At 33.7% G+C, this 26477-nt stretch overlaps 1 protein-coding gene across 2 annotated transcripts; it reads left to right on the top strand.

Annotated features, from left to right (window-relative positions):
• Nucleotides 1–1885: 1885 nt before the first annotated feature.
• On the top strand, nucleotides 1886–26072 carry LOC140062536 (venom phosphodiesterase 2-like). 2 transcript variants are annotated; one of them, XM_072108793.1, is made up of 25 exons: nucleotides 1886–2059; nucleotides 10638–10712; nucleotides 12906–12968; nucleotides 14165–14228; nucleotides 14458–14527; nucleotides 15035–15129; nucleotides 15217–15293; nucleotides 16134–16265; nucleotides 16787–16920; nucleotides 17672–17737; nucleotides 18368–18440; nucleotides 18749–18901; nucleotides 19178–19253; nucleotides 19383–19426; nucleotides 19721–19848; nucleotides 20252–20327; nucleotides 20731–20821; nucleotides 21177–21385; nucleotides 21658–21736; nucleotides 22058–22224; nucleotides 23017–23155; nucleotides 23717–23824; nucleotides 24259–24391; nucleotides 24657–24822; nucleotides 25061–26072. In XM_072108793.1, the coding sequence occupies exons 1-25, from the start codon at nucleotides 2015–2017 to the stop codon at nucleotides 25220–25222; spliced, it is 2625 nt and encodes an 874-aa protein (XP_071964894.1). In that variant the 5' UTR covers nucleotides 1886–2014; the 3' UTR covers nucleotides 25223–26072. The 2 variants fall into 2 exon arrangements, with proteins under 2 accessions (XP_071964894.1, XP_071964893.1); XM_072108792.1 differs by lacking the exon at nucleotides 1886–2059 and adding an exon at nucleotides 5803–5908.
• The last annotated feature ends 405 nt before the right edge of the window (nucleotides 26073–26477 follow it).

Raw genomic sequence — 26477 nt, 5'->3', positions numbered from 1 at the left:
TAAGTGGTCCTATACCCCTTTCTTTGCCAGTGGATTGTCTTGCACCCCCTTCTTTGTCTGTGGACGGTCCTACACCCCTTCTTTGTCTGTGGATGGTGTTACACCCCTTTCTTTTTCTGTGGACGGTCTTATACCCCTTCTTTGTCTGTTGATGGTATTACATCCCTTTCTTTGAATTGTTCGTTGATGGTATTACACCCCATTTTTGTATGTGGATGGTCTTACACCCCTTTCTTTGTGTGTGGATGGTCTTACACTCCTTCTTTGTCTGTGGATAGTCTTACACCCCTTCTTTGTCTGTGGATGGTCTTATACCCCCTTCTTTGTCTGTGGATGGTCTTATACCCTCTTATTTGTATGTGGATGGTCTTATACCCTCTTATTTGTATGTGGATGGTCTTACAACCCCTTCTTTGTCTGTGGATGGTCTCACACCCCCTTCTTTGTCTGGACCCACTACATTGATTGATTAAATCAGACATTGTTTCTTGTATGATTAGGAGACCAAGACCTTTAGTGAAAGTCCACAGGTGGATGCCTAAAAAGGTCCAGTATATTGTAGGTCCATGTCACTAATTTGAGGATTACTTGTATAATTATATTGAGATGTCTTTTACGAATTGATTTGGTTCGGATTTTGCTAAAAAATCAATGACTAGAGAAAATCGAGGAAAAGGATTCAGATGAAAGGTTTACAGCAAAGGCCCATAAAAATGAAGTACATTTTTCTAGATGCAATGAAAATGAACAAGAATTATCTGAGTTTCTGACTAATGAAAGTAGGTCTACTGCCCAAATGCATAAAGTTTGTAGTAAGTACTTTGAAAGACGGTGTTCTCTTCTCTTAACTCATGAAAATGAGAACTTTCCGAACTTGTCTCATATGCAACATTAAAGAGGGCAACGAAAGAATGCTACTTTACATCAAAAATATTTCCAAATGGCATCTAACAATTTAATTCAACTTTTATTTCAGACAATTGTCCATATGGTATAATACATTAAAAAAAAAGATGAAGGAGAGAAGACCAAGACTTTTATCTAACGATTGACAAATCACAGTTTAGCAAACAAGTCGGCATAGATGAGCTCAGTGATCTGTCATACTTTATGCCTATCCTATCACATCAAAAGTTAAAAATTCAGAATAATAATTCCGTGTCAATTATTTCGGTTAAAAAATTAGGTGCATTTAAACCAATGTAAACCACATACAGTCTGTTCACATAATTATATATGCCAAAGGTTATAAATTGTATTTCCAGTCAAAGTTCAAAATTAGATGCATTTAAGACCAACAAAAACCACATACAGTATATTCACATAATAACAAATCAATACATTAATGTCAAAGGTCATAAATTGCATTTCCGATCATTTTATGTGAAAATGTTTCATTACTACAAATATAAATGTATTTATTCTGAACAAAATGACACCAAAATCGATTGAAAATGATCAGTAGTTACCGAGATATACAGATAAGAGGTCAAAGGTCAAACTGGAAGAAACGTCATTTCCGGTCATTTTTGGACGAAACCTTTCATTAGAGCAAATAGAAATATGTGGTTTGTGAACAATTTAACACCAGAATCAAGTCTCTACTGTTTATAGTTGCCATGATATGAACACTTTTTGTTTTTATGGTGGCCATTTTGAAATCAAGATGGCCGCCATACCGGAAAGTTTGTGGAAAGTTTCATGCTTTGGTAATAAAGTGCACAACTTGGCTATTTTTATGGCGTTAACTGCTCTACTATTAGAAGGAATTAAGCCGGGCCGGGCCATGGATAGTTGTTTATTTTCATAATACGCTCTATTGAATTCACTTACCTTTGACCTGTGGCCGGCGTTGTTCTTGTGATTACTGAGCCATGACCAACACAATTGGACGTACGAGTGGCGGATGATGAGAGCTTGAATGACAAACTTAAAAGAAGCCGCTTTCACCAAAACAAGCTTTTATCGGGAATATTTCGGTGATTAATATTGAATTTGGGTTATTATTTAAAACATGAGTTCAGAAATGAAAAAGGGATATCCTGATTTTGCTGGGCAGGTAAGAGAATTTCAAATTATAGGTCTATCATGCACCTAATTATGGATCCTAACGAACGAAGCAGTCTTAAAAATCGATTAGTACAGAGGATAGTAGGTATGCTTAATAATAGACACCGTTGAGGAACTTTTCTTCTACTGGTTAAAGAACCAGTGGGTTATTGTTGATTAAAACTACGCATTCGCCAGGTATGTGGTATTTTATAGAATGTCTTTCATTTTATATATTTATATATTTATATTTAGAGTAGGCCAAGGACATGATAGAATTAAATTGAATCAAAATCGTTGGCACGCGCCATGGCCTATATTGGTACCCCGATTGGTACAGTACTTACATCATTCTCATTTCCTGATCTACAGTATTACACAAATATTGTCAATTTGTTGACATTTTTTTTGCCAATTTTGTTTTTGTTGAATGCCATTTTGATGTTCCATATTAATAATAGTTTCAAAAATTAAACAATTTTTTAACTGAAAAAAACTGTACCACAGCAAAATAAATAGTCATGTTGGCTCTCCCAGCCAATGGGTTTTTAGTTGAATATAACCGTTTGTGTTGTCTTGTTAAATGTTATAAGTAAAAACATCTTTCATCTTTCTCGTTTTTTTATGCGGAAGTGATTAACTTTATCAAAACTACAAAATGGCCTATTCAAAATCTGATTTTATTCAATCTTCATTTTTTTTTCTTCATGTTTTGGGGGACAATACATAATATCGGGTCTATCACAACTCAACAACGAATTTTATTTTTTTTATAAAAGATATAATAATCATAATCATTCACACAGGAGACTAAGGTGTATCCTCCATGGTTCGATTGAGAGGAATTACATGGCCACGATAGTAGAACATTTTGAAGCTGAATTCGAACAATTAAATAAATGAAATGTAATGCAGGTTTTACATCGAACTATTCTCATCGGTCAAAACCAGTTGATCATTCATTCACATATACTTTTAGTACTGTACCGTACTAGTTAAACGACTTAGGCCTAATACAATTCATTATACATTAGGCCTACTATTAGTATTGAAATATGTCAATAGGTACTGCAAAGAGCAAACTGGTTCTTTCGCTTTGTACCAGCCTGTGAATACGCTATTGTTTATTATTTACTCTTGTTCTATAATGTATAGTCAACAAACTCTGTTTTATTTGTGAATTCTTTATAAAAGCAAAATCAATGCTGCAGAAAATGGTTATTGAAATTACAAAGCGCAAACAGTTAGTCGTGTGTTTGAATGAAACAGATAATTTGAATGTACCGCAGAGGGAGTAGGCCTACACGAAAGCAACCTAACATTTTATAACAAAAGATAGAGATGCCTTATGCCATGCACAAATACTCATACGACCAATGCTCCTGCAAAAATATTGGACGTAACAAGTATTTAAAGAGTAAAGAAAGATGATAATGAACAATACTATAATTGCTTTCCTTGCACGATTACCGTTCCGAATGGACTCTCTCATTTTGATACATTATGAATCTCGTCTAGGCTTATAATGCCGGTGGTAGATAATAGTTATCCCCAAGAGTTAACTGTTTATGTAATCTTAATGGATTTTTGACAACTAAAAAGAGTACAGTATAAATAATCTTTTTTGTTTACATTAAGGTGTTAAATCGATTTCATAACGATGATCTAATTCCAAAACGCAACACTGACAAAATGACAATGCTGTGGCTATCAGTGGCTGGATCTCAATGGAGATACAAAATAAAAGCAAAAAGCTAAATCAAAACGATAAAAGCTAGAAAATTAGCAGAGCTTTCGGGCAACACGACTCCCTTTATCAGTGCAAGTGAGCATAGCCTACTTGGACAAAGTAGATACAGTAGTATAAAGCAGACAAATGAAGATCTAATCATCACTAGGATCTAATCGTATAGATGGTTTCTTCTGTAGACCTGGTATAATGTATCAGTCTGTAGTGTTTTGATAGTGATTTGATATCATCTTCGTTATGTAGGCCTATTTATCGATTTTGTATAGGCCTAAACGAAACATTAATAGTATTAGGCCTAATTCACGTTATTTTTCTGTATTTTTTTTATTCCCGTGTATTGTAGACCTATTCAAGGTGGCCATATTTTTTAGTAACGCGTCACGTGATACATCTGAAATTCATAATCGAGTCATCTCCCGCTGATTTGTCATCGGTTCTACAATATCTCAATATTTTGCTTGATTGTGATTGGTCGATGAACGTTGTTTGCCCTATTAAAACGGAACACTCCAGACGCTTCTCAGTTGCCATGGCAATGTGTCACCCGATTCCCTGGATGTTCGATATGTAGTAAATTAATCTGTTGAAAATGTCATTTAATGTCACAGGAATGTTGGAAATGAATATATCCCATGGTGGTAAGAGTAAGCATTTACGCCGGTATACTCAATATTAACACGCCGATTTTTTTTAGGTTCTTAAATACAAAATGATTAAGTATTAATATTAGGCCCAGGCCCATATACGAACATTGATTACGTTATGAGAAAAACACATTTGTACTTGTTAATACCCAGTCAATAATCACAACATATTCTGAAGTAGCGTAAAGCTCTGTCTTACACCATCAAACTAGTTTGACAAAAAGTGTGATATGTCTAAATATTGTAGTGATATGACATCATCATGTACATTTATGGTCACATCACATTTTTTTTGTTACATAACGTATAGGCAGAGCTTATAAGATCACTTGAGAGGTTGAAATCGTCAAAAAGTGATGTAACTTAACCGCTTTTCCTTTAACAGCTTCCCACACCCCCTTCATGATTTCTAACTGGCCGGCTCAATATTGTTAGGTTCGTTTTTAATATGGACTGTTTCCTTCGGTCCGCGATGAAACGATTTCTAGTATGTATTTCAATATCAAATTAGGCCTAACTTGAATCTAATAAACGTAATAAATAAATGTACAGTCTAAAAAAGGTACGTATACAAAATTGCCATTATTAGGCCTACCGAACACCCGAAACAAACAATGAAACTTGATTGATAGAATCTTAACCATTTTACGGTATTACTTCAGTTTTAAAATGTTTAGGCCTACATAAAAAAACATTTTCCGACACTTTAGGCGTTTAGGCGTTTAGGCCTAATATAAGAAGTAACATAAGTTCACGGAATACTCAAAATCCCCGGTGTACAGTACCTGGATATGATGTGGCAAATTAATAGTTAAGGTAATGTTGTTGGTGGTCATAAATTTCAAATACTTTACATTATCGGAAGATTTAAAAAAAATGAAAACTTAAATATGTATTGCCCCCCCCCCCTCCTCATAAAACATTACTAGAATTAGACTTGAATAGGCCATTTTGCACACACACACACATTATGATTTTATATACTTATAAAAAGACAAAATAACCGGTTAAATTTAACAAGAAAAACAGTGCTAACAGACAATTTATTATTATTTATCTTTAAATTCCGATTACAGTTAAATAAATTATATAAATAGGCCTAATTGTGTTGCCGATTCCAAGGGAATAAAATGTGACATTAAAATGGCATATTCAACAACAAAATTTCAAAAAAAATAATTTGACCAGGGGGAAAATATATCTTCGACTTGAGATCAACCATCTCGCATTTTTTCCTATAAATGGCAACCGTTTTGTTATTCAAAAATACCTCCCATGATCTCATTCGCTCTGACCGTGGTTGGCTATCGCTCCAGTAAACCGATACAATAGGTACTATTCAACCAATGCAGTCGATTTAACAATCGTTCGTTGGCTCACTATGAATCACAATAAAGACAAGATGGCTGATCAACTACCACCAGTTGCTTATAAAACTTCAAACTATTCTCTCGTTCCGTCAGGGGTAAGTTGGTAAATTTAAAATTATAAATTAGTTATAATTTTACTTTATATTTTGTTTTGCCAAATTGGAACGTTTTCACGTTCGTCGAGTGATCTAATTGGTGTAAACGAACGGTTCGTAGAGCGCCACCCGGTCCGGTCGGCTTAAAAGGTCATTTGATAGTTCATTATCCATAAGCATGTTCATATGAAATCGGTTCATATTAATAATATTAAGACAGCACACAGGTATCCAAGCCTTGATTTTGTGTTTTAAATTGTATAGATAAGAAGATTCTATTTTTTACAAATGTTTAGTTGTAAATCTTATTACTCGTCGGTGTTTAACCGTATTAGTCCTACATAAATATTATAATATATGGTACATTTTTATTATTAGGGCATGTCACACATACACGCGAGTAGCCTATTTTGTACAGCATAATTATACATAATATACTGTACAAGGTTACGAAAACTACAGATAAGTCTAAACGCTCTGTCTACACTATCAAACTAATTTGACAAAAAAAGGTGTGATGTGCTCAAATATGGTAGTGATATGCCAAAATATGGTAGTGATATGTCCAAATATGGTAGTAATATGACGTCATGGGCACATCACATTTGTTTGTCACATAAATTTAACATTAAAACCAAGAACGATAAAAAAATAAATATATATAATACATGTACAGGGGTATTAAAAAAAAATAAAACTGTCAAAACAACATTTTTCTTTCATAAAAAAAAAAGTTTCTTTCAAATTATTGTTATTGTTGTGTAGATAATATTAAATCTGGCGAATAGTGTTAGCTGATTGCCAATATGGAATAGCCAATCCTTTCCTTATTATCGTTTTGTATCGCAAAATCCATACTGATTAAAACTAAACTTGCATTACAAGATCTGTAAAACCGATAGAATCTGTTTTTTTTTAAGGCATCAAGTGCCATACGTATACCATGGAGTTTTTAACTCCATGCGTATACCATCATTTAAAAACAAAATCAAGAATAGATAAAAAAGAAAGAAAATCTTCATTGAATGATAGAATGGAATTCGTATTCCTTCATACTAGCATCTCTGTTCATTCTCATGGGCTGGCGATTGGTTGTTTTGAACCTTTTATTATTTGTACATGTGCGCTTTTATTACGTTGTTGACTCATTCTTATTGTTAACCTAAAGTGGAATTTTTCTCTCTGGGTTTTTATAAGTACAGAACAATGAATACACTCAACTTATTGAAGTGAAAACCAATGCAAACAATAGTTTTTTACGAGTATGCAATGTAAAGCTTGGTTTCCACTAGAACGTAACGCAATGACGTAAACGCAACGCAAGCGTTTTAACCAATGACAAGCGAAGTTAAAGACAGTTAGCAATCACAAGCGAATAAGCCATCGCTTGTGATTGGTCAATTCGCTTGCGTTGCGTTACGTCCTTGCGTTGCGTCGCTAGTGGGAACCACGCTTAAGAACATTTCATGACCAAAAAGAGCCCTAGATTAAATTCTGATAGATCATTATAATATTATTTTAAAGTGGTCTAAAGCTCTGTCTACACTACCAAACTTGATGTGACAACAAATGCGATGTGCCCATATATGGGCATGATGATGTCATTTCACTACTATATTTGGGCATATCATCACCATATTTGGGCACATCACCACCATATTTGGGCACATCAAACTAGTTTGATAGTTATGTTATTGGCAACCGTGCAGTTTCACATGTAAATGAAGAATTCTAAATTCCTCAAAATTGTTTCTAGTCATCACCAGTACAATTATAATATTAGTTAGATGAGAGGGAGGGAATATATACCACTCCTCCTCCTCCACTGAATCACGCCCATGAGTAACCCACTCCTCCTCCTCCACTGAATCACGCCCATGAGTAACCAGTATTGATTTATATCGTGTAAAGTCAAGCAAATTTTTGTCATTATCAGATACGATTTATTCATTCATATAGTACAATGATAATTGTTTTCTTGACAGAAAAACACAAACAAAACAATACACACATACTTTTTTTCATTTGTGATCAACATGGAACTAACAACTGATCACGCAATATAAAATACAAAAAGACCTAATGACCTATCTTTGGAACTCATTGTTGTGTAGTCTAATAGCGCTAGGTAAGAATGACAATTTATGTCTATTTGTTTTAACTGGAATTGCTGTTAATCTTTCAGATCTGGTAACTACTAACTTATTGTTGAGAATATGAGATTCATTAACTAAAATATTATTTAATTTAGATATAATTTTATTATTACACATTTGTGTGATATCTTATAATCTCGATACCAGTAATTGTGTTTGCATTCCTATTCTGTTTTAACTTACTCAAATTTTTCTTTGTTAGACTATTTACCTAAGTAACACAACAAAAGCTTAATACAGATTGAATAACACTTTGATAAAAAACAATCACGGCCTATTATTATATTGTTTCAACTTCCTTAAGGAATACAATCGTTGAACACCTTTAGCATACACTTTGCACGTATTAGATTCGTATATTTATGAGACTCTGCTGGATTTTCAATTATGATATCAATACATTTTAAGGCCCTGTTCAGACCCATGGCGTTAGACCGTTTTAGCGTACAACGTTACTATCAAGGTCACGTTACAAACCGCAGAGAAAAAAACGAGGTGTTCAGACCCATAGCGTACGATTATCGTTACAACGGAAGTACGTCATCCAAGTTGTTTCTAGTTGCATATTCATGTGCTCTTACCCACGTGTTTTCATCATTATTTCCACTGTATACAGGCCTAGATCTCAGCCCTACAATTATGACAAAATTTGCCGTAAATAAAACATACCTCAGCATTTATTTAAGAAAAATATAGTAAAGCCAAATTTCTGTTTCTATTGTTTTTATTTTGTAGTAAAAAACATTTTCCCCAGGCTCTTGTGTTACGAAAATAAAGCAGGCCTCGTAATGATGAAGAAAAAAATGATTGTGATTAGTCTATCCAGTCCAGTCAAAGATTATATATTCTTTGGTCCAGTCGGTTGAAAATAACCCTTAACTTGCTAATAAAAGGGAAACAGCTCCCCTTGTTTGTTTACTGATTTTTTTAGGAGTTAGGGGGTTTTCAGCATTAAACTTGTCCAGTCTAGTCTGCCTTGTATGAATGAGTGACTTGATGTCCCAGGCTAGTTTTTAGCTTGAATGAAATGCGTGAATGGCTCTAGGCCTAGCTAGGCCTAAAAGCGGATGGGATCGTAGTCCCTATGTTTAAATACAAGGTGCATGTATTTATGTCATTTGTTAGAAAATATAATGGTAATCAGTTGATAATAGTTTGTAGCCTTTGTAACAGTTATATTTGTAGTGTAGTTAGGCCTTATTTATTCTGGCCTTTTTGTTATTGAAATCCATCTCACACATTGACGATACAAGATGTCAGCCTAGGTCAAACCTTGTTTCGCGTCATAACAGGAAACGTTCTGATTGGATACAACGTTGACTTACAGTAGCGTCGTACGCTAAAACGGTACTATCAACCGTTTTCCACTACAACGCTACAACCGTTGTACAACGCGTTGTACGCTAATCCCCAACTGTTCAGACACACATTCTTTTAGCGTCGTACGCTAAAACGGTCTAACGCCATGGGTCTGAACAGGGCCTTAATACTGTACAAATTACCATACGCTGTATCTATAATGTGTAGTAATAAAACAATTATATGTGTATGCTGCACAATAGTGGTTTCTAGTTTAGAGGCGTTGTCTATTGTATTGTATGAGTCATACCTATGCAGATCTATATACAAATTAATATCAAAGTATACCACATTGTATAATATAACCTGATAATCGGATGGTGATTGGAATAAGCTTGGTTTATTTATAACATCGAATAATAAATAGTTTAAAATACTATTGTACATTGTATCATGGACCTATGTAAATTATAGGTCCATGATTGGATCATAATCGTCGCTGTCAACAACACCGATCAATCGCCGTTTTAATTATTGCTGTTAAAGACATCATAAAAGCATCATAAACATAAATAAACAGAAAAGTAATTCCTCAACGTAAATTTTTATTCTTAAAATTGTTTCTAAAGTTGCCATTTATTTTAATATTTATAGGTCCCGTAACTATATTAAGATTGTCCCCTTGTTTCCTGAATATTGATAGGCTGTAATGTTAAAGATGTATTGTCCCGCTGAAACATATTTTTTTTAAATTGTTGGTATTGAATATGCCATTTTATTTTCACATAACAGTTATCCACTTTGACCAAAAATTGGATTTAAACAAGATTTATTTACCTGAAAAAGCTGTAATTTAAAGCAAAAAATGGTCAAATGGGATTTTGGTTGAATTCACCATGTATAATGATATGTTATAAGTAAAAACATTGTTTATTTCGTTTTTTATTTCCTACGGAAGTGATTAACTTTGTTGAAACTACAAAATAACCTATTCAAATCTGATTTAATTAATCTTCATTTTAAAAAACATTCTTTAAAACAAACTTATTAGTGCATCTTTCGTTTCATGGTAAAGTGTACCCATGTAGGCCTAAAAGGTGCCCAGGTTCAACTGTATTCATTTATATTTTACGCTCATTCTTTCTTTAATCTCCTTATTTTATTTTTCGCCGTTACGCACCTGGTGGTTACTAATGTCGTTTTATGTTTCTGCTGCACTGGCTATCTATTTTATCAAAATATTTACAAAAATGTAATTGTGTTTATATCAACAGGGAATTGATCTGGACGCCATTGATGCTGCGCCTGCCTATTCCACCAAGGGGAGTGAAAAATATTATGGAAAAGACGTAAGTGAATATTTCAATCAGTGACATCAATGTTGAATGTAATGCATAGTAGACCTATGTAAGGTGACAATTGACCTTTCGAGATCAACATATGGATTTAATAAGGAAAACAGATATCACTGTTTTGTTTTTTTTATTAATAATGTTCATAAATTTGATCGTAAATCATCCAAATAACGAATTCCTATGTGTATTACACATGCTGACAATTAAAAATATCTTCCAAGGGACAACAACAATTCCTTGTTTACAGGACAATTTTGTTTTTTGTTATGTCATATTCCAGGCACGTATGCCTATTATTACCATCATATCCTCTTGGCAATTTGCTTCCACTAGGGCCTATTTTCTTTTATGGATTTATAGTATGCACACACCATCGCAGTAGATCGTTTGAATCACTACATTGCATGATATAAAGATATTTTGGGTTATTGCCATTTCTATGGATGCCAATATCAAATATTTCATCATCACGGTGCCATTTTGATTGGGGATGCGCAAGTAGCCTTTGTGCCATCAAAACTATTTCCGAAATAAATGCAATTTCGGCAACGTAATCCTCGATACATTTGAGTGGTCGAGTGGTTTAAGGTAGGGGTAACGCACATCAGTCATACTTTACAAACGACACGGGTTCAAGTCTCATCGGATGAGCTTAATTAAAGGCCAATTTCCACATCTGATTCGTGTGTACTCTAGTGCATCTCGCGGAAGAGGGGTCACCCCAGTGCCTCGTGTCGTGTGGACAGGCAAATGAGCCTCGAAGGGACCAATGAGGGAGTAAAGTGTCACTGTAAGCTGCAAGCCGCAGGTTATTCCCCTACATTACAAAGTAAAGTCAACCTCTTGTAATCGAGTAGCTACACAGTTATCAATAAAACAGAACACAACACGGTTCAGTGTACTAAAAGTATATTTTTTAATTTGTAAATAAACTTAGGTTATTTTATGTGGGTCAAATAGAAATCTTACGCAGCACCTTGTAGGCACTGTTATTTACGAGGTACTCACGTAAGGTATGATTAGGGCTATTACAGTGTTATTGTTTTGTTTTCACAAAATGTTAACTTCTTGATTTATGTTTTCTCTGTGCTATACCTTTAAAATAATATTATTTCACCGTGCTACCGTTGCAATGTTGTATTATTTTTAAGGTATAAGGTATTTCTTTGCAGAATTTAAGATTTTAATATAAATGAATATTTATTATATTTTTATGATGGAATTATCAATCCATGACTTAAGTGGCTCATTGATGACTTAAGTGTTTATTAAATTAGAATATAACAGTACCGTACATGAACTAAGTCATAAATACATTGGTCACGTGTCTAATCTAAAAAAACAAATATAAATCATAGTCTATATGAGATAATTTCTATAATAGCTGGAAATATCAACCATTTTTTGGAAATTGAATTAAATATTCACTTATTTTATTTCGGATAGTAGACCTACATCCATATACAAATTGTATACAAAACATTTATATACAAAAAGAGAAAACAATTTCACCAGGAAATTAACAATAGAAACTTCAACAAAACCAACTACAAAATAGGTTGCGTTAACACGCAATATGAAGATTCCAGTTTTATAATGTGAACGAGAACAATGGTATTGTAAGCTAAAGGTAAAACGAGTGACTCAAATATTTAAACAAGCTGAATCGTATAAGATGCACGTATTGGTACGAGAACCCACTGTGTCAATACGAACTGACATGATGAATCTAAATTCAATTTCGATAGGCCTAGACTTTTCATTGTGTACGCAATGTAATGCATGGCTTAATCATTTACATAAGCTTGGTTCCCACTAGAATGTAACGCAATGACGTACACGAAACGCAAGCGTGTTAACCAATGACAAGCGACAGTTCGAATAATCTATCGTTTGTGATTGGTCAATTCACTTACGTTGCGTTACGTCCTTGTGTTGCGTCCTAAAGATTGGTCCTTGCGTTGCGTCGCTAGTGGGAACCACGCTTTAGAGTGGGAACCAAGCATTACCGGATATTCCTGTTATTACGTAAAGAAGACACCATATTGGTATATGTTGGTCATGGCGGCGTTTTGAAATGCTTAAAGGGTTCTCTTGTATAAATTATGCTGTCACATAATCATATGATGTAACCGAACTATATGAAATAAAAAAAAACCATGTTTGTTTGTTTCTTTTGCCTTGCAGTCCTCCTCGTCTGGAGGTGGTTGTGAAGTGGGTGAATGCTGCACAGGAAAACGTGCTATAGTGGTAAGTGTAGTTAGGCCTGACATATTTCAGAATAAGTGTAGGCCTACTGTATATCAACTACTGTAGCCTACTAGGATAGATTTTTGGTTCGTACTCTGTGCTACGTTTGACTTTGTCTCTCTACTGGTTATAATAAACAAAAACAAAAAAGAAGCAAAATACTTTAAAAACAATTAAACAAAAACAAAAGGAGAGTAAATAGTAATTCTGTTACACCACTTCAATAAAATATTTTATTATGATATAAAAAATAATTTTGAAATTAGTTAATGCACTGTGTTATTTTATATTCCATTCAGCGACGTATTTCCATCATTCTCTGTTAACTATTAACATATAAATCTTTCATTTTTAAATTACTATTATTTTAATTTCGTTTTTATTAAACTCTTCTATGATTTCATGATGTTAATTCTGACGTCACTATATTACCAACTCGTCACGTGTTTGTCTTCTCATTCACAGATTTGTGTAAGTAAAGTAAACATACTTTATGATGCGCATGATCAATAGCACAAATTAATCTCTATTTTCTTCCAACTAATATTATTCATTATAGACCAAAAGTTTTGCTAAGCAAGCATGGTAATATAAGATGAAAATAAGAATGTTATTTATTACAATATTATTTAAAAATCTCAAATGCATGTACTATTGTTTCAACTAATTCAACTCATTGGCTGAGCTTAAATAGGCCTATGTGCATGTGCAACTTAGTAGTAGTCTCTTGCGACTATGACTAGTAATGGGTTTTCTTAAATAATAGGCCTAATACATAACTAAATACATAAAATCATCTGAAAACTTTATGATTAGTTTTACTTTCTTCTTTGCATGCTCCTTTACTTTTTTCATTCATTTCAAGAAATTCTAAACCGATCGGTGATATATTTACTCCATGGCGATTAATGTTAATTAATTTGAAACGATAAAGATGAGGAAATGCTGCCCCAACCGAGATTCGAACTCGGACCTTCTGCTTGATATGCAAGATTGTTGAACCATTAGACCACTGGGCTTCCGTGGTTCGATTAGATATATATTAATCTAAATGGCCCGGTGGTCATTATTCATTAATTGAAATGATAAACATGAGGAGATCCCAGAACCATATACAGTATATCTGGGAAATACTATTACTATAGTGAAATTGAATTAATATTAACATTTGTTCAATATTGTTTCTAATTTTTCAGGTCATTGTTGTAATCCTTATTTTCGTATTCGCTATCGGTCTTGGAGTTGGTCTAGGAAAGAGAGGTAGTATTTCCTTACTTTTTAAAACCAAATTTCATTCGTTTCATGTGAAATAAGAAATAGTCTTTCAACTTTTCGTCGTTTTCGTAAACTCTGGAAAATTATTCATAACAATTAGTAACGACGGCGTAGACAATAAAATTGAAAGAAAATAAATAATTATCCAACTATTTTTATATTTTGCTGCATTTCCCCGATATTATGATTGATAATTTTTAACTATTTTTTGCAGGCTCTGGTTACCAAGGAAATTTTGCAAAAACATACGGCAGTTCATGTTCGTTTAAATGCCAACCAACAGAGTAAGTAGAACAAAAGCTGTAATTATATACAGTTAGAACGCTTGTTAAGGGGACATATTTAGGACCCAACAACGTGTCCCCAACAACGTGTCCCCTCAATATAGTAATAATATTGGCCGTCGTATTTCTCCCTGATCAGGGTTGGCCGAGAGCCCATTTTCGTTTCACTAAAAAGTTTCGTATAATAGTAGTGAGGAGTCTACACGTTGAAAAAGCTAATTGTCTAATTTGATTTCGTGGCCTTTTTTCTTCAGACAGCTATAGGCCTTAATGGTGGTATCTTCTGCCATCCAGATGACAATGACCATATTCAGTAGGCCTACTGAACTCACCAGAAACCGCTCTGAAACAATACTGTATAGTAGATTATGAACAGTGATGATTATGACTTTCCTCAACTTTTTTAGTTTATAGTTTTTATATTATCAGATAATCATAACATATTGAGATTGTCAATAGTTCTTTATTTTTACGTATTTCATTTTTACGTTCATTTTTTTTGTGTAGTTATACAAGAAAGCCTTTACTTGTAATAGCATTGGACGGATTTCGCTACGACTATGTGAACAACACTAACTACGCCAAGAATATCAAACGGCTTGGTAAGTGCCTTGCAGTATTAAATAGAACTTGAATCGTAAATTTATTATATTTATTCTAGTTATATTTTCGATCTTTTTTATACTCAGCTCAATGTGGAGTGCAGGCTAAGCTGAGGCCGTCGTTTCCAGCTCTTACATATCCTAACCTATATTCAATAATTACGGTAAGCCTATTTGATTACTGCTAATGTGTTTGATATTCAAACATATTGTTATGAAAACAGACGTTAAGGATGTTACCATGGACAATAAAGCCTACTGTAAAATAAAGATTAGTGTTCTAATTCTGAAATATGATTATCAATTATGCTTAACTGACGTGAGTTTACTAAATACTGTAGGTATATACTTGAAAACGTTCTCGAGTGAGACCCGTTCGACAATACCCCTTTTGCCCTTTACACTGTAAAAACTGTTGAGCTTTTAAACACAGTTACATGTTTATCGTGTGTAAAACCTAAATGTGTTTATAGCTACATGTTGTTTTCCTCCATGACACTATTATGTTTTCAACTTTTCCACATGTTTAGCAGTCAACATTTTTAGGTACGTGTTTAGCGTTGCGTGCATACGATTTTACTGTGGCCTAAAAAGCTCCACACTTGAGCTCCACACATGGCAATTTAAACACGTTTAAAACCTAAACGTGTCTTTAAATTGCTCCACATGTTTAACAATCAACACGTCACTAATGTGTTGAGTTGGGTTTGTAACCTAAACATTTTTCATATCTAAACATGTGTAAGGCTAAATGTGTGGAAAAAATGTGTACAAAATACATGTTCAAGACAAAGTTTTCAAACAGAGGCTCTGGTAAAAGCACAAGAAGCGAAAATATTAAATACTAAATCTTTAAATAAATTTAAGGTTAAATCTTGTTTTTATTTTTCCGATAATACGATTATATCCGTTTTAGGTTTTTCAACAAAACTCCTTGGCCTCCTTGGAACACTTTCACAATTATAATAGATGTGTTAAAATAGTAACGTTTTATTTTCCACCAGGGCCTTTATCCTGATTATCATGGAGTGACGTCTGATTATATATATTCGGAGGAAGATCGTCGTACCTTTCAGCCTATTGTAAAACCAGAAGATCCACAACTTGACGATGCTTATTGGTACCAGGCCAAAGCGGTATTTATAGTTTCTTACTGGTGTAAAGCCCTGTCTACACTATCAAACTTTATGTGACAAAAAAATGTGATGTGCCCATATATGGATGTCATAGAACTACCATATTTAAGCATATCACTACGGTGCAGTATTTGAGCACATCACACTTCTTTTGTCAATGTAGTTTGATAGTGTAGACAGAGTTTAACATATACTGCGTTAAATCTGTCTGAGCTTCGGTTCCTACAGGACGCATGGTGTGTGCAACGCACGGATGGTGTGCGACGTACGGATGGTGTGCGACGCATGGAATGTGTGCGACGCACGGATGGTGTGTGCAACGCACGGATGATGTGCGACGCACGGATGGTGTGCGACGCACGGATGATGTGAAACGCACGGATGTATGCGCAACGCACGGATGTATATGCACAACGCAAGTAAAAGACCAATCATAAGTGACAGTTTCGGTTAAGTTTGTTTGGTCTTCTGTTCATGCCAAATGCGTTATTTCCTTATCATTCTGTTTATTTATATTTTAGTTGTGGGAGTCTGCAAACGAAGAAGGTTACATTAGTGCCAGTCATTCGTGGATTGGAAGTAATGTTAAAGAGGATAGATACGAAGACGGTATAAAGACAGAACGTCACCCAACTTACTATGCAGAATATGACGAGTATGGATTTTAAGATTTTGCTTCTAAAGGCATTTAGGCCTACATAACGGTTTTCTTTTACCATGACTCGAGAAATACCCGCGTATTAAATTATTCTCGAGTAAACTTTCTACTGTTTGACGTTTTAAAATCAGTAGAAAATCGTCCGACTACACAAACTGTTTACCTTATTTTAGATCAGTATACCATATTTAAGTTTTCTGAATCTGTCCACATCTTCACTAAGTCGCAGTAGTGAGTAAGCAAAATGTGTGTCAATATTTGTCCAAGCTCAGATCGTCATCCATTCATATATAAGCCCAACAGGTCTATCACACACTCACGTTGCTTTACATCATTTCTATATACTTTTTTTAACAACTACATTCATGCCCCAATCACCCAGTATAAATAAATAAAAAAAATCAGTTATTTTTGCACTAACATCTCTGCAATCTTTGCCAATATTTGTACTCTTGCATTACTTATACATAACACATTATCATATCACGATTTCATAAAGTTCAACTTTATAAAGTGCTTATTTTGTATCTATCACCATTAACCATGAATCATAGATGAAAAATTAGGTTCGAGTCTATTGGTTGACCTATCCGTTTTGTAGGTGTACTTAGACAATATTTACACAGCTTTAGATAATAATATACCTGTATTTTATTTTTACTATAGTAATAGTATTATGTCATAAGCCACCTATTGTTTGCGTATAATTTTGTCATCTTAGTGGATTTATTATGTTTATTTATTGCAGAGATGTCAAATACGAGGACAGAATGAATACGATTAAAGCATGGATTAAAGCGCCATCTAAAACGAGGTGTGTAAAGATTTCCAATTAGATTCGTTTGAAACAGACACATATTTCGTCAGCGATGCGATACTACCACCAATGAATACGATTTGTATCATACTCAATTTTTTTCAAACCACGTAACCGATTCTCGATACTATATCTATAATTTGCCAAGTGTAATAGGACAATTATGTTATACAATTTCACACATGATGACATACCGTATGGTACATAGGGAGTCGTAGACAGCTCAAAAGGGAAGTACGGGAGGCAAACATGTGAAACTGTATAACATAATGTGTCCGTGATACTGAACGTTCCATATGTGGAGATACAATAGGCCTAAATAAAATTGTGTGAACTGATTCCATTCATATAATAATAATTCAATTCAATTCACATTTATTTATTATATATAGGTATTTTACAGAGAGTAATTGTCTGTAGTCGTAAGACCCTTTAGATATTAATGATCTCATAATCATCGAGGTGGTTTTAATTGAACGAAATGAACTGTTAACATTGTCCACCTATATTTCTTCAAAGTTCACATCAATATTGAACCATGTTTTAATTTTGCCATTTTTTCTTCATACAAGCCTATTTTTTAATTCTGTTTTTTAAATTTCGAACAATTTTTATTTAATTGTTTAGACCGAGATTTATCACCATGTTTATGGAAGACCCTGGTAAAACAGCAAGGAAGTATGGTATCTACTCAAAACAAGTAAGCTAGGCAGACACTGCAATTTCATATCTTATCTACTCGTGAGAACGGGTTAAGCTCGGGGCAAAAGTCGTGATGTTAGGGAGACATTTGACAACATAGGGATAAATAACAAAGCATTTCCTCATTGTAAATGAAAAACGCTGAATTATGTCACAAAGAAGTCTAATTTAATAAACGTATAGTAAACATAACAGTACAATACTATAATAAGTCTTTTTAATAATTGAACGAAAAGGACAAACTTGTAATTTGATATCAAAGCAATAATGAATTATTCACCACGTTTTGTTCATATGTTATTTCAGTTTAATGAGAGTCTGCGTGAAACAGATGAAGCAATTGGTTTGGTTATGGAAGATCTGATGGATGAACAAATGCTGGACTGTATTGACGTCATGATTGTTGGGACTACTGGCATGATCGATGTCACTTGTGATGACGTGCTTTATCTTGATGACGTAAGAATAATTATCAGACACTCTTTGAGAACGGGGTTTAGGTATGCTTCTACGTGCAAGCAAACCTCCAACTAGTTTGACAAAAAAGTGTGGTGTGTCCCAAATATAGTAGTGATAAGTTCAAATATGGTAGTGATATGACATTATCATGTCCATATATGGGCACATCACATTTTTTTGTCACATAAAGTTTGATAGTGTAGACAGAGCTTTATACTGTTTTACTCTAATTATTTTTAAACAATAATACAAATCGGATATATAATTTAATTTCAGTATGTTGATGATGTGAGGGATTATGACGTAACACCAGATTATATTGGATCATTTGCAGAGATTTTGCCAAACGATCGTGAGTATAAAACAAAGGGAAAAACGTCTTAATACCCGTTTTAAAAATGTAAATATTTATTGATAACTAAAAGGGTTTTGATGTCTCCGTCTTATTGTAAGAAAATATTTTAAACTTTTTTCAATATAGGTGCTAAGTATAATACGACAGAAGATTTAGCGGAACGATTGGTTGTAAGTATCTATGATTTTTCACATTATGATTAAAGACCATTTAATTTCAAATAAATTCGGAGAAACTAAATGTAAATAGTATATTGGAGTGATAAGTCGTTTTCCCTATCTCGATGTATCTTGGTACATGGACAACCTCCAATACATACAAAGGATAGACCCCATACTCTACTCACGATCTACAGTGTCAACAAGATATAAATACTCCTCCATAATATTAATAAAAGAAAACCAAAATTATCAGAAGGTTTGAACTTTCAATAAATCTGTAACTGTTTTTGTCATTTATTTCAGTGTAAAGAGGATTTTGCTTCCATCTACATGAGAAACTTAACAATTCCATCACGTTATCACTTTGGCAGCAACGAAAGAATTACACCTCTTGTCGTAGTCATGGATAATGAAACCGTATTTTCCGGCAGGTATGTAGCTTTGAGAATACTTCATGGTTTTTACCATTAAGATTCTTTTATGTAAGACACTCGCCCACCCTGTACGTGAGATTTCAAAGGTTCAAATCGGACCAAGTGAATTTTAAATAGATTTTTATTGTAGATCTAGTATCTATAGATATGAACATAAAATTATATTTAAAAAAAAGCCTGTTATCCTTAGTAATTTATGAAGCGATTAATGTAGGAAGTGACATCTTACATGGATAATCAACTAATATCAGCTCATCCTAAAAAGCTAAAGATAATTGTTTGTGATAGTTGGAAGGGTACAGTACCAAATCTTGACATTTTCATCATCACTTAGCTTGTCTTTCTGTGATAAGAGACAATTAAATAAATAAATTGAATTGTAAATGTTTGTTGATTTTAGTCGTAAATCATCCTACAATCGGGATTACTGCAGAGGTGCTAATACCGGATTTGATCCATTCAACATGTCGATGCATGTAAGTATGTGGTTAATTGTAACCATAATGTGCTTTGAACATTCACACGTATATTGCTCATGGATATATATTTCTAGTGATTTTACTATCTTTTTGTAACCGTTCAAACATGAAGTAGGAAATTGGCAGTCGAATACGTCTCATATTTTGTGGCAATAATAATTGGTCGTTTGTTTAGAGAACATTAGTTTCAGGACTAGATATAGGCCAAAGCATTAACATATTTTATACGTATTATTTTAAGATCGTGTACCTGTAATGTTACCACTTAAATACAGAAATCGATCCTACAATCCTACTTCTTAATTGCATTGCATAATCTTCCTATTTTTCCATTATAAAAACACCTAGGTCTATGATAAATATCATACAAATTAATTACGTTTTTTTTATTTGTAAAAAGGGTTTATTTGTCGGATTTGGACCGAGTTTCAGAAATGGTTTGGTATTGAGAGAGTCTGTGGCAAATGTAGAACTGTACAATCTCATGGCAGGTTGGTTATGTCTTTTACAGGGCTAGGGGAGAGGGCATGAACGTATATTATACTATAAAACACATGGCAGGTTGGTTATGTCTTTTACAGGGGTAGGGGAGATGGCATGAACGTATATTATACTATAAAACAAATATAGAAAATATTCTGTGTCTCTGATTATTTACCTATATATATTTATTTAATTTCATGTATTGTCAATGTGTATAGTGAATGAAAAATAGCCGACTGGCCCCCAAGAAGTAGTGACATTGTTTATAAATTACTTAAATTTTAGTATAGGAAGTTTCTCATTACCTGTTTATTTATCTCTCGAGAAAATACAAACAAACATAATACCGTTTTAAATTGATAGAACTGATTGATGTAACGCCTGAACCAAACAACGGAACAGCTGGTAGTATGAGGTCTACATTACAACGTCCTGGTTCATTTGGAACGCCATCTTACAGAAGCAACAACGAGAACACTACATCAGTTACATACCCACGTGACAACATTGAACGAGACAGACGTTACAATGCGTATAATTCAGGATGCTCGTGCACAGCACAAGATTTAATAGTAAGCAAATCAATCCTCTTATTACATAATAATGTCCCGTATCATAGGCAAATTCTTTGTACAGCAACTCATGTGGCTCACATATGATGGCTGTATCATGTAAGATTATGGTCTATCATACACGTGTGTTTCAAATGTGATTTCTTTCCCGGAATTTGATCATGAAATTATGGAAAATTGACAGTGGTCATCTCTATTACGCTCAACATGAATTAAACAAAAAAATTAAAAAAGCATTTAATGATATTAATTTAATTTGTTGTAAATTTCAGTCTTTTCTTGCAAATACGCAATTTTCTAACCGTGACGGTAGGTTTTTTGACTCGGATTTGGATTTAGATCAAAATGAAAGTAAGTTCTTTAAAACTGTATTAAATTAATGTAGCATCATACTGACAATTTTGTATTTTACAATTATTATAAACATCATCCAAATTAGTTATAGGTATATACTAACCCGTTATAGAGAACAAGCTAAACCCCATTCAGTAGGGGTCTTTGGTTTACCCTTGCAATACCTTACGTCATAGATAGACCGTAATTATTAATCATATTTCACTAGTAACAACCCATGCTTTTGTTTTGTTTAATTCCGATATTCCATCTCATTAAGTAAAAGTGAACTATATGGTTCTACTTACACCTGCAACTTATGCAAATTTTATCTTGTAGAATCTTCCAGTAGGGCAACAAATGCACCGTATGGCTTTCCTATCCTGGTAAACGAAACTAACCCACTAGGTGTAGACTTTGGTTTGCTCTATCAAACACGGTTTATTAGTGCATACGACAATTATATCAAAATTCAACGAATGCTTACTTACACTCTACCTGAAAATGTAAGTATTTCCAACATGGCTTTATATACAGCTGTTATAGCCTCAATTGTACTGTTACGCTTCCATAATATTATAATATGTGTTAAATAAGTTTATACATTTCGAAATCGCCGAACGTTTGGCAATTGTTTAAGTACCTTTAATCACTTGTTACACTGATGATGTTGTTCGGCGTAACAACGATACATGTTGTCATAAAACTCAAGTTTATCTTAATTTTACTATGCTGTCGAAAGTTCAGCAACATTATTCACGACACCATCATAACCACTTCGGTGTAAATCAAGGATTTACGAAAGTTGGAGAAGCTCTCGAAAAAAATCCATAAAAGCAGCAGCTGTTGTATAAGTGTAGGAATAATTTGTATACTGCCACTTAAAACCAACGAATACTTATAAAACTCCTTTTACCTAAAATAAAGTGGTTTAATCCTCTTTCTGTATCTCCTCGTGACAATATTTATCCATCCAGTTTCACAGGCAAATCCGTAATACAGCATCTCATGTGATTAGGTTAAGAGTTAGCTTAGGGAAAGACGTCACATTTTAGCCCCAAAGAAAATGTTTTATTTCTTTCAATTGTATTAAGATCCGTCTTCACTATCAAACGTTATAGGACAAAATAAAAGTGATATGCCCATATATGGACATGATGATTTCATATCACTACCATTTTTGGAAATATCACATTTGTTGCCAAACTAGTTTGAATTTGAGTTGTGAACATTTTAAAATTTGTTTCTTTTTATATACTGTTTTGTATTCAGTTACAATATATGCTTTGTAATTTCAGACAAACTATATATCACCAATTGATACTTGTACAAAAGATGATATTCGTATTCAAACCGAGAATAGTGTTAAATGTAACGCGTACATTGGACCACAATACCAAAATGGACTTAGCAAGCGTTTTCTCTATAGCTGCAGTAGTAAGTTATTATTTTTCACACATCACTAAGTTTATATTTTTATTATGTACCGTACGACTGCGACTAAAATGACCTACTATACTGGGTGCAAACACTCAAGATAATACTTTGATACGTCCTACCCCCAAGGGCCTTTGATACCCCCAAAGGCCTTTGCTACCCCCAAAGCATTTGGTACCTCCCTCAAGACCTTTGATACTCCCCCTCCCCAAAGAACTTTGATACACCCCAGATACATTTGATACCCCAAAGATCTTTGATACCCACCAAAGATCTTTGATACCCCAAAGCCTTTGATACACCCCCCCCCCCCCCCCCCGGCTAATGGACGACTAAGGGTGCCTTCCTAAATATCTCGGCCCTTTGTCAACATCTGCATATTAGTACAAGTTTTCTTAATTATATACTTAGCATCAGGTCAAATTACGTCAGAACATGAAGGAGTTTAAACTAATTTGGCCAATTACTTTTAGCTTTCTGACGGAAAGCTAGTTAAAACAATTATCATTTTAAATTTTAAACTTATTAAATGTAACTTACAATATGTTATTGTTATTGTAGAATATACAGGAAATACTGGTGGAACAGGAACTACAAACGACCAGACTGACCAGATCAATTGCCTTGTTTCATCAAACATTGTCCCGATGTACACTTATTTCTACACCGGTAGGCCTAATACTATTTTTTTACTATCGCGCTCAGTAAAGCTCTGTCAAACTATCAAACTTTTATGTGACAAAACAAAATGTGACATGCCCATATATGGACACGATGGTGTCATATCACTACCATATTTAAGCATATCACTACCATATTTGGGCACAACACACGAACTAGTTTGATAGTCTAGACAGAGCTTAAGATTATCCTAGAAGGTATCCATTAAACAAATAGTTAAATGTGTACATGAATAAATCGATTAGTTCGTGGTGTAATCACCGCAATTCCATTTCCCATCTGAACTGAAGCTTCTGTTACTATGTATAATTACTCCTACCCCCACTTCCCAAACACTTGTTATAGTACGTATTAAGGGGAAGTTATAGTCTGTTTGAAAATAGCATTTTTCACCACATATAGATCTGTTTTTCTTATCTTAGGTTATTGGAGCAGACTTGTTAGCCAAACACTAAGATGGGCAGACACGCACAAAGGTGTCAATGTCGTAGTTGGACCAATTTTCGACACGAACCACGATTCAAGAGTAGATACATATTATGAACTTGCTGGAAGGTAAATATAGCATTAATTTCTTTTTTTTCCGTTGCGCGCATGTGTAGTATTTTAAAGTCCTGTGATTTTAGAATCAGGTCTCAATTCTCGGGCAGACTCGATTCTAGACGTCAATTCGTAAACATTTCCGCACAAATTGCGTCATATCTGACTTAGTGGAAGATTATTCTCGGATATGCATTTCCAATCTGCTTATACTGTTTTTGGTTCACATGATGACATTTTATAACAACCATTGTTATTATTATTATCATTCAAATTACAGTTCTAATTGGATCGGAGAAACTCCTGTACCCACAGCCTACTATTACATCGTGACCCGATGTCGTGTTAGTAACAGAGTATTTTCGTCATGTGGAAAAAGACCGGAAGATATTGATATTCTATCCTTCATCCTGCCTCACTCAAACGAATCACCTCCTAATTGCAAGGTAAATGATACAATGGCGAAGATGTGATTTCATAAGCTATAAACCCACCAAATAAAAGATGGCAGTTCTTTGTAACTGCTGTTTCTCCACATTTCTTGTGTAAAGAAAATTAAAATTAGCTTATTTATTCGAATAAACGTTTAGAAGGATTTTAGGAGTTTATTAGAGCCATAGGGCGTTTTTTCGAGGAGGCGTTTAATAGAATAAATACGTAAAGTGCTTTTTCTCATTTCTTTAGAATTTTGATGAAAACCTTGCCGATCACCGAGCAACAATCAGTGATATTGAACAGCTGACGGGAATTGTTTTCTTCCGGGATCAGACACTCGACTCATCCGAAGCAGAGGCTATGATGTTGAAAAAGCTGTTATACCCTGAAATGTGGTCCGTCAGGAACTAAAACACCAGGGATAGCAGCCTTGCAACAACTTCCACAAGGGTTAGCTGCATCAATTTTTTAGTTAAAATATTTAATTTTCCCGCCGTTTTCCATTATTTCTTACTGTAGTACAGTGTACAGTACACTTTTGTGGCCAATTCTCTTGTGTGTTTCTTTAGTTTAATAGGAGAGATTATGTATTTAGATGGTAGGGTTAATACCAGAAAATTGTAAAAAGCAAGAATATACTTTACTTACCGAAATGATACCCATTATGACCCTTTTGGATAATAAGCAATTTTCCAAATGCGCTAATTTGTCATCATCGGAAAAAAATACTGTATGTCGAAAAATAAAAGGGCCGAAATTTCTTCATTTTTTTTCCAAAAACTATTTTTTGTACAATAGACAAACTTTACCAAATGGAATTTGCAGCCCTCTTTACTTAATTAAATGTGGATTTCTGCAGTTATAGCATCAGAATATTCACAGTAGGGCCTACTTTATGTGTGTAATTATGCCAACAGACATTTATTCCAAAAGTTGACTGTTGGATATTCTGCACGAATTATTTCCAAGTAGAGAAGGGATTTTATCTTAATTTTTCTTGTGAACTTTATTCAAAAATAATAATAATTTTTAATAATAGTGATAACCATAATAAACATATAGTACATTGATTTTTTGAAATTGTACTTATAAATAATCAATATTGTATATTTATTATTTTTATTGAAAATAATCACTGTACTACATTTTATAATTATTATTAAGTACAACCAATAACCAATGAAAAGTAATATTGACTTATATTATTGAAAAATTAATGAAATACCAGAATTACAAGTTGAAAAATAAAATCTTCTTCGCACATGCCAACTAAAATAATTTAAAATAGTGGTTCTTGTATATGTTTGCTAGTTTCCAAAATATTGATTTTTTCATATAAATGGTTACTATAGCATAATAAAATAGCTATATTATGATATAGTAAGCAATTATATCAAAAAATGAAAGGGTAAAAAAATGACAAAAATTCGACCTTTTTATTTTTCGATATAAATGGTTACTATAGCACAATAGACATGCGTAGAACGCATTATTTGAGTCTGCGCATTGTAATTATGCTATAGTAAGCAATTATATCAAAAAATAAAAGGTTACAAAAATATTCAAAATTCGACCCTTTTATTTTCCGATATAAACGGTTACTACTGTATAGCACAATAGAGATGCGCAAAATGCCTTATTTGACTCTGCGCATTGTAATTATGCT

Source organism: Antedon mediterranea, chromosome 11 (genome assembly GCF_964355755.1).
Source record: "Antedon mediterranea chromosome 11, ecAntMedi1.1, whole genome shotgun sequence".
Classification (NCBI taxonomy): Eukaryota; Metazoa; Echinodermata; class Crinoidea; order Comatulida; family Antedonidae; genus Antedon; species Antedon mediterranea.
This window is presented reverse-complemented; position numbering and strand designations above follow the sequence as displayed.

Bases quoted from the DNA above. Each gene is read 5' to 3' on its own strand.
- LOC140062536 (XM_072108792.1), top strand. From the start codon at position 5,825: ATGAATCACAATAAAGACAAGATGGCTGATCAACTACCACCAGTTGCT. The intron at 16,266-16,786 runs GTATTTATAGTT...TTTATATTTTAG, and splicing joins ATTGGTACCAGGCCAAAGCG to TTGTGGGAGTCTGCAAACGA. The intron at 19,849-20,251 runs GTATGTAGCTTT...TGTTGATTTTAG, and splicing joins GAAACCGTATTTTCCGGCAG to TCGTAAATCATCCTACAATC.